The 9,788-nt window shown below is 36.4% G+C and overlaps 1 protein-coding gene across 1 annotated transcript in view; it reads left to right on the top strand.

The window, feature by feature from the left end:
• The first annotated feature begins 3,594 nt into the window (after positions 1-3,594).
• The window catches only part of LOC126183936 (DNA-binding protein RFX7), a 108,702-nt gene continuing 102,508 nt past the window's right edge, over positions 3,595-9,788 (top strand). Inside the window, exon 1 of the mRNA XM_049926284.1 lies at positions 3,595-4,029. Within this exon, the coding sequence (XP_049782241.1) occupies positions 3,689-4,029 (341 nt within the window). The 5' untranslated portion in view covers positions 3,595-3,688. The remainder of the gene's footprint in view (positions 4,030-9,788) is intronic.

The raw sequence follows: 9,788 nt of genomic DNA, 5'->3' as shown, positions 1-9,788 counted from the left end.
AATTGAATATATTATGATAACACTTAAAAATTTGTTAGATACATGCATATACAAACATTTTACACAATGTAGTTCAGAAATGTGTAACAACCATTTAAACTGAATTATTGTGTTGAGCTACAACCCTACTGAGGAAATATTGCTTAAATGATTCACATACTTTTCATGCTCTCTGCGAAGACCAATTAAATGCCTTGTGCATGTGTCAGAGTCATTATCTTTCTTGTACATGTTAGAGTTGGTGTCCACTGACAGAAACTCACTCTCACTTATACCTTCCATATCAATGACAATATTGTGTAGTAGCCAAACACATTTTACAAGAATATAAACATTAAAAGGATGTAATTGAAGCTCCATCTAAAGGCACCTCCATTTGCTTGTCAGGATACCAAACGCACATTCAGCTTCTTGTCTGGCCCTAAACAGGTGGTAATTGAATATCTTCTTTTGGTGATCCATATTGTGTCCAGTGGGGTATGGTCTAATCAAATATTCCTTCAGAGAGTGTCCTTGATCACCCAGCAGTACATGAGGTACAGTAACTTCTGTTCCTGGTAGTAGTTTACTGGGTGGTACATATAATGAATTACTTTCCACGCAATGATAGACGCAGTATCTACAAAGACACGACTGTCACTCTGTCTCCCATATGTACCTACATCTGTTGTGATAAATCTGTACCTGGCGTCTGCAGTACCTTGAGGGTGAATAGAGAGGTGCTTTTCGTAATTAAAGTACATAGATACCGATTTAGGAGGACTTTTTATGCGAATGTGTTTGCCATCAGTGCTATACAATTGGGAAAATTCCACAAAAACTCATAATCATTCGCAATTTTGTGAAAATCTTCCATAATTTGCAATTTTACCCAGATGGCTTCACACATTTCATAAACAATTCTGGCGATGGTGTTACATCCCACTCTGAATGAGTGTGCCAATGATTTGAAAGCTATTCCTGTAAAAAGAAACCTGAAACAACATTTTATTTATTTGACTATGTATCTTAGGTGAAAGTGCAGATGGGTGAAGAGGCAGGCATACAGTGAATGTTATGCTGGCAAAGTATACAGTTGTACTGTGCTCCCATTGGCTGTCTCAAACTTTACTGATTCTTTACCAACATCTGCTTACAAACTCAGTAAAGCCACAACGCTTTTGTAAACCATTTGCACTTTATCTGTCTCGTTTTGTTGTGTTATCATTCTACGAATATTTGTGTGAGCGGTGCGATAGAACATGAAAGCAAAATGGCAGAATTTAAGAGATACATATTGACGGGAACGTCTTAACGTTCCAAAACCCCACAAATTCGACACATCAGACTTAGTGTTTGGCGATACAGATGTACAAATAGCATCATACGATGAAGAAACACAACTTCAGGATTCATTTTTAGAACAAGCTGATCACGAAGGAACACACTCTTTAACTCAGGATGAAGGTAATACTTCCGAAAAGCTATGAAAATGGGTAGAGAAAAGGTGTCGAAAGAAAACAGGTCCAATTTATGATCTAATAGAACTGGAGAAAGCTAAGAAGCTATGAGTTCCAAGAATAAAAAGTTGAAGAGTGTGATGAAGACTATTTCCTTCCCATAAGTTTATTGCTTCATTTACATGCCATACCACAGCTCACGAAATTAATCACCAGAGTTATATTCCAGCAGGTCTTAATTGAAAATCTGACTACATGTCAACTATACCCACACTCATTTCATGGTTCATCACACACTACCACCTCCTCATAAAGTCTGTCAGGCTCAGAACACTTGACATACATCAGTATTTGTGATGCTGAGGACCATCAAAATTCAGGAACAGTTCTTGCATTATATCAACTTGAAAATTCTGGCTCATACGATGTCACACATTTCTTGGATGTGGCCCAGTGAGGAATATCAATTGAGTGATTGCATAAATCTAAGGCTGCCGATGATTTGCGAGCAGATTCAGTTGAATAATTTCAGTTGAATAATTCTATTCTGGTCATATTAGTATTTTACCAGGCTTAGTGTTAGATGCTCTCAGATACAAGCAACTTCAATTCGTTGAACTTAGTATTAAATAGTATGAGTCAAAAGAGTTAATGTGTGGTTAAAGCTCACCTCTCTTATGCTGAAATGCATTTCCTGAAATTGGACTGCTTTTCAATATCCCCGTGAATTATCTTTAGTACATAAGAGAATATTTCACTCTTCATTCTCATATACTCATAAAATTTTCTCGATTGTTCTAGCAACTGAAGAAAGAGTTTATGGTATTTGCCATGTTCTTCCCAAGACTGATTTAACTCATTTACATCCATTCTGTGTCGATCCAAGAACAAAACCCAGAATGCAGGATTCGTCTCCAAACACAGAAGCGTTGTGCGAGCCATCCCCTCAAAAACTGTCGAAGGAGATCGGACGCATTGCACCAAACTGTCGGCCGATGTTATCGTGTTACCTCTGGTGACGGCCTCTGACGACCGTTGTCCGAGTCACTCCGACTCGTATACGTAACTGCACGTGACATTTACAGATCTTACAAGTTACAGCGACCGTGTCCAGCGGTCAGCGAGTTACTACTTGAGACCACTTTATTACTTCGTATCTGCGTATTTAAATAGACTCTCGATAACATACGACAATGTTAAGGAATTTATTGGGTACCTTTTCACTGACTGACTCACTACACTTACATGAGACACATCTTCCGAAAGACGAAAACGAATTCCCTAACTGTTTTTCGCTGTCGTGTTTATATGTTCAAGTCCAAAGCGGATTTGCTTGCCCATTTAAATATGGCGCCTGAAAAACAGCTGTTACAGTTTCTGATGTCGTCAGCACAATCGCTGTTTCTCTTCAACTAGACGAGGTGTAAACAGACGAAAATTTCTAAAAATAAGATGAAACCTGACAGCCAAAGCACGTTTCAAAACCGGTTGCGTTTACATGGGAGCAACAATCTATTGCAGAATTGGAAAACCGGCAACCAGAAGCGGGTTTCCAGAACCGATTTTGAAGTGTTTACATGTCCACCGAGAAGAAGTATTGGGGAATCAGTCTATGAACTGCGGTTTATGTAGCCCCACGTAAACAAGGTGCATTACCACTCAGACGTGGTATTGCGAAATCGGTTTACGAAATCCGGTTTTGGGACCCCATGTAACCGGGTTGAATGATTTCCCGTCTACTAAGTTCAACATTGAGCTCGGTTACTCCCTTGATTTCTAGTCATCATTTGGACATAACGAAAGCAGTGACCGAAAAGGTTTTGTAATTGGTTATCATTTTGAGATCCACACTAAAGACAATTATTTATGTTTTAAATTTGGGACAAATAATAGTTTTTTTCTAATTTCCCAAAGCAAGTAAACGTCACAGCATTTGAAGTCTCTAGTCAGTGAATGATAGCACAATAGTCCATCACTAGATGTTTCGAACGGATAATTTCAGATTGTCAAAACTTTTAGATTTTGATTGCTCTTTCACTCCCAATTGCGAGACTTTTGGCAGAAACCACGGTAAAACATCCTCAAAGTAAATCCATGCTACAGTGCGATTAACACTGTGGAATATCTTCCGCGTAGCTTCATGGCAGTCAAACACTAACAAGTTGCACAGCTGATTGATATGACAAAATGGTTGGCTGGCCTCGGTGGGGTGTTGGAAAAGTTTGTCATCAAAAACCTTGACTGGAAAAATGGATGGCCCAACTACACAAATAATGGCCACAGAAAATCATGACGCCGTTAGAGACATCAAATGTGAGCTTGACAACGAACTGGAGCAAAAAGAAGTTGGGTCGCAATATGTCATCGGAGGCAGCGGTGGATCTAGTGCCAGATATTCAGAAGCTAACGGGGATACGTCAAATGACAGTTGTGCCAGAATATCTAACAGTGTCCATGGTAATAATCATGGTAGTGACGGTATCTCACACAGTCATCCAGATAGTTCAAACTCTTTTGGTGATACGTTAAACACAAGTGGCCTTGACAGTACTACTCTCAAGTTAAAAGAAATCATAGAAGACACAATCAGGTATGACTTTCAGTGACATTGTTTGGTTTGGCGATGTTGATTATTAGCAAGCTAATCCCTTTCGTTTACTTTTTAATTTTTGCATGTTTGTTTAAAGTGTGGATTGAAACAGAAATGAAGAATCCATAATTTATTAGTCCAATGCACTTTTACTGCAGATATATTTGTTTGTGACATATTATTTATTTAGTAAATATTATCGGTATTTGTTTATTATTTATGTTTGTAAACAATCTCAGTCTTGTGAAAAATCACAAAGCTAAATAATCCCCTGTAATACATTCACATTAAGAGCAATTTATGACTCCACTAAGTATTTCTCTATTAACTTTTAGTATGTGAACGTGTTGGCAAACTCTTTCTTAACTTTATAATCCCTGGTTTGTTTCTTTAGGAACGTAATTTGTATTGTAATGTATGTACAGTGCAGTAATTGCTTTATATGATGCAGGTGCTTAGTGTAGGGTTTAAAAAATTTGAATTTTGTAATTGGTTTCTGTTCTCCACATCCTTTTCTCCCCCTTGAGATTAAATATTTTACACCAGAACACGAGAGAAACCTTGATGGTGATTGTATTGTCTGTGGTGTTAGTACATTATTTGTTAAAAGTAACAAAATAAGCGTGAATAATTGTAATATTTCCGATAGTGATTTTGGACCCACTCTTCTTTTAGATTCTTTAGTGCCTCATCCTAATCCTAGCCATTTGTTTTCTGACAGTTGGTTCTTCGGGTTCCTTTTATCGTCCAGTGAATTACTTTTCCACAAAGATCTGTGTGTGAAATTCGGATGTATCTGTGAGGATGATACTGTAGGCTGCTTACCTTCCAGTAGGTAGCAGTTTTCAAGCATTTATGTTCTATATCTTGGTTCTAATATGTCATTTTTTACATATTCAGAACAGGCCTGCAATGCATTATGTTGTTTCTTTATGACTTCATGCCATTCCTGAATAATATTGTTGTTATACAGTGTTAATGAAAGCTCTTGTGTTACGTCATTTATTGGAAATGAAAGATTTTGGGTCCTAAGGAGTAACACTGTAGCTGTATAGCACTGGACTTGTATGTTGAATACTGGAATGATTCTGCTCAATAAATTGCATCTTATTTTATTTCCCATCATTGTGTAATTGTGAAAGTACTCTATCTGTTCTGTGCTGTGGACAGGAAATTGAAGTTTAAATTTTCTAGTGAAGGGGATAGTGGTACAAGGCAGAGACGTTGGACTCAAATTTGTGTGCATGGTGGTTCAAATCATCTGAGCACACAGATTTAGGTTGCCTGTTGTGTCCCCAAGTTGCGTACAATGTGCACCAAGATGGTTTTGGATAGTGCAGATTTCCCTCACCAAGCTAAACTCGTGTCTCGTCTCTCATGACGTCATTGTCTGAACTTTAAACCTAGATATTATTCCTCCTCTTCTTTTTTCTTTTTTTTAAACTTTCCTTGGATTGTTTTGTAATTGAGTATAAAATGTCACTGAATGGCATCAGGTAACCTGAAAACACCTTGCACCATTTCTTACAAAAAATAAGAAGAATAATAGTATTGTAGTTTTGGTCATTGTGGATTAGTGAGAAGGGACAGAGCAGTGAGCAGCAGCAGTTATCTCAGATAAGAAGGAATTGAATTAGGTATTAATAAGCCTATTTTTATTATTTTTTGTTTCACAATTTTAATTCTAATGTTAGTTATATTCAAAATATACTGTTATTGTTTTATGCAGAAACAAAATTTGAAGGTATAAAAATGACTAACTGGGGTACAGTATGGTGCCTTGTAATATACACACATGCGGTTTTCAGTTAATGTTTGATAGTGTTCCCCCTTTCAAGCGTGGTGTTGCCCAGTGTCTAGGGTAAGGTGAAAGATGACAATCTGTCTGATGGTTGACAAAGTGATAGAGAATGAAAAAGAAATAGGGTCAGTAGTAACAGATTGATCTGTAGTGTAGCCGAAGATCTATACAACTCACTTATTCATTATGAATAATTAAAATATGAAAAGATAAATTCAGAAAAGCTGTGTTAAATGATAGACAAATCTGACAGCTATAATTTTCATGTATTTCACATAAAATTGTCTGTGTAGAACAAGGCACTATGTAACTCTTATCCTGTTTATGTTTAGTAAGACAATAGGGAAGTATGAAAACTGATTATGTAATCCAGTTGACTTGATAGTGCGAACAACTTACAAAGTTGCCAGATCTCCAAAATATGTGTAATTTTATATAGTAAACTATTCTGCTCTTGTTGTTAATCTTTTAATTGCTTTTAGTATGGATGAAATACCAATGTTATAAATTATTTTCGTACACTTGAGTGATTCATAACAGTTTTAAGTGATTTGTAACAATTCGTAGAAAATTGCAGGCAATAAAAAGATACACATCAGTTTATGATGTGATGTGTGTTAAATGCCGGGTAGGATAATATTGTGAAATTCTGAGTATCAAGTAAGAGAGCTAACATAACGTGTACTAAGTCTGTCCTGTGCAGGCACTAAAAGTACATACAGAATGGGGAGAATATTGGTGAACTAATAAAAGCCTTTAGACTGAACAAAACAGTTTGGTTTTACATGTAACCAAGAAAGATGCAGGTGGAATAGTAAAAGAAGGCAACTGCAAGATATGAAAAAAGTATTAATTCTGTTTTGTATGGGACACTAAGTCAGGATCAACTGAACCTACTGATACAGGGTGTTTGCTTCATCCCGTAACATAATGATGGTGTGGCTTATGAAGTCATACATTCACAAACAGAAAGAAAGCAGAATATTGACAATATTCCCTTTGCTTCTGTAGGCCTATTACTTTTTGTATGTTTTGTTGACTATCTGATCTCTAGCATAGCTTGAGGAATGGATTAGTATGGAAAATGACAGTTTGATGGTGAGCTGGTGAAGGCAGTGAATGTGAATATGAAGTCTTAGCTGTGATGACATACTGATTTGTAGCATAGCCTGAGGTCTAGGGTAGGTGGTAAGGTGACAATGTGGTTGTGAGTTGGCAAATTGATTTCAGTATCTTAAAGTTGATTCCTAAATCAGTCTAATCGGATGATGTATATTAAGCAGTCAGCTGCGAGGTTGGTCTGAATGCCGTAGTCCTTTACTAGACTTGCAGTTATTAAACACCAAAATATCCTTGTCTGCATTTAACTTTTGAGATGACCAGACATGTTATTACTCGACCTACAAAAACATGAAATTTTTCAAATGTATAAAATATTGACATTGAAATGTGAAGCCATCCATTCGTTTCACTGCTTATGAGACTCAAATAGAGGTAAAAACCACATAAAGTGGCAAAATATCTTATAATCATGTGTAGGCTGAACTTGAAACCTTTGGTAATTTGCCTAATAACAGCACTGTCAGTAAAACATGTGACCATTGTGGTTGAAAATAATTTCAGGAAATTATCGTGGGAGTTGGATAAGGTTAGCTGTGTGGGATCTAGTTGTTAAACACGTCTCTGAAGTTTTAAAACAAGGTATGTGTTGGATTGTTACAAGTATAAGAATAGTTTAAAATTGGGAATGTAAGACTTTACTTTTCAGAATTGAGGAAATTCTGAGTACTATAAGTGGCCCACATGTTGCTTATAACTGATAATTGCAAAATACTATCACCATCAAAACTCAACAAAGAGGAAGATTTAAGATGATGTTGCTGCAGTTGGGAGGGAAAATTCAGTATGTAGCTGTAATCAGTGAACTCAGAGAGATAGGTCTTTATAAATATCCAGTGTTAATTATCTTTTGCACACTTTTATATGTAATTTGTTGTTCACTTACTCTCTGCATATGTATTGGCAACTTCTTAAAATCATGTTGGCACTATTTGGAAAGTTGCATTTAACACTATCAAAGTACATTTAAATTTTATTGAATTCAATTACTTTCTATTTCTGTCTCTCTGTATCTGACAAATTTTCTTGTTTTATTTTGTGTTTACACACTGTAGTATATAAAAGTATATTTATAGCATGTAAAAAATGCTTTGGAGTACATGCAATACATACACTTACAGTTAAACTTGATTAGTTGCTGAGCATAGTTTGACTCAATGATTTACTGTACATAATATTGTGCTGAAATTAGATACTATTGCTGTTCTCTGCTGTAGCTGATGTTTTTGTCAAATAAAGAAAAATCAGTTGGCAAAATCTGAGATGCCCATAAAGAGAATATTATGAAATTCTGGACATCAAGTACCAGTGTGAGCCAACAAAACATAAGTAAGCCTGATGGATTCAGACATTAACACAGCTTGTCAGAAGTGGATGCTGAATGGGTATACTGTTGGTGCATTGGTAAAGACTGTTATCAGAACAACATTTAACTGTACATAAGGCCAAGAAAGATCAGAAGAGATGTGAAGAAAATGTAGTTGTCAAATTTGAAAAATTATGGTGCAAATAAGCTCTACTATAAATACAATGATGATTTACCCAAAGTAGAACAGGGCTGTTAGCCGGATTAAAAACTAATGGGGTCTGGCATGCCGGCCACTGTGCATGTGGATTGTAGATGCCTTTTACCATTCATGTAGGCAATTTCTGAGCAGGATCTATATTTTCAAATCAGATTAGTAGTGCACTAACTTTTAATTACAGCCTACTCACACAAATGGCGTCAATTGTGTTATGATGTAATTTCTGACGGAAAATCGTGAGACATGTGGAGATAGAATAAACTGAGAAAACTGGGTCCCTAAGTGAATGGGATATTAATGTATCCTAGACTTATTCAACCACACGTGCAAATCAGTAGTCTGGCACATATGGCTAGGGAGGTACCAGGTAATTTATAGCAAGATTTAGTGTGTATTAACTGCTAGTTATTTCACTCTATTTTTTTGGGTTGGTTGTCCATATTGTTAGATATTTAGAATATGACCTAAGAAAATTAGTTCTCCCATGAAATGGCAGTTTCAGTAAATGAAGAGGAAAAGTTTGTTTTTCACACCTTTCATTCTTGATTTCATTCTCAAAGTTAATGTACTGATTGATTTGTGAACTGTTGATAGTATTTGTGTTTGATATGTTGCTCTTTTCCTCCATGTACCCCATTCATTTACTGAGCTAAAGACATACTTTCATACTCTTTTTGCAGTGTCTATGTTTTCTGATGTTGTTGTTGTTGTTGTTGTTGTTGTCGTCATCGTCTGTTGTTTATTCATTACATTCGTGTTGGCATGGCAATAAAAATTGTACAGCACTTCACTTTTGAACCACCTGTTCAGTGAGTTGTCCTGACTGGATTACTGGTATTGAATAGTTTCTTTTGTTGGTAGCAGAGTCATTCACGAAGTTAGAGTTTCTCTAGATTTGACACCTTTAGAAGAATATGCATTGTCTTAACTTCTTGTGTTGCACATGAGTTTTTGTATGATACCATATTTGCAAGCTCAGAGTATCTATTTGTACAGTAATCAAAGTGTCCTGGGTTCAATCTCAGCCACTGCTTAAAATTAGAATAAAAATCATCACCAGTGGCAGTGAAACACTCCCTGTACAATGAGTCACCCTTGTTCTGAGAATGTGAGGGTGGAGGAGCGTGTAAAGTTTCAGAACAGCTTCTCGCTCTTCAGGTGGAAAACTGCCCCTAAAAGGCAATCAGCAAAGTGAGCTTAAGAAATAAGCACTGTCAGAATATTGTAATGAACTGCAGGAAGGCCTGCAGAGAATTAATGAATGGTGTAGCGTCTGACAGTTGATATTGGATGTAAATAAATCTACATTTACA

This window comes from Schistocerca cancellata, chromosome 4 (genome assembly GCF_023864275.1).
Source record: "Schistocerca cancellata isolate TAMUIC-IGC-003103 chromosome 4, iqSchCanc2.1, whole genome shotgun sequence".
Taxonomy (NCBI): Eukaryota; Metazoa; Arthropoda; class Insecta; order Orthoptera; family Acrididae; genus Schistocerca; species Schistocerca cancellata.
The sequence above is the reverse complement of the archived record's forward strand: the minus strand, read 5'-3'. Positions and strand labels throughout refer to the sequence as shown.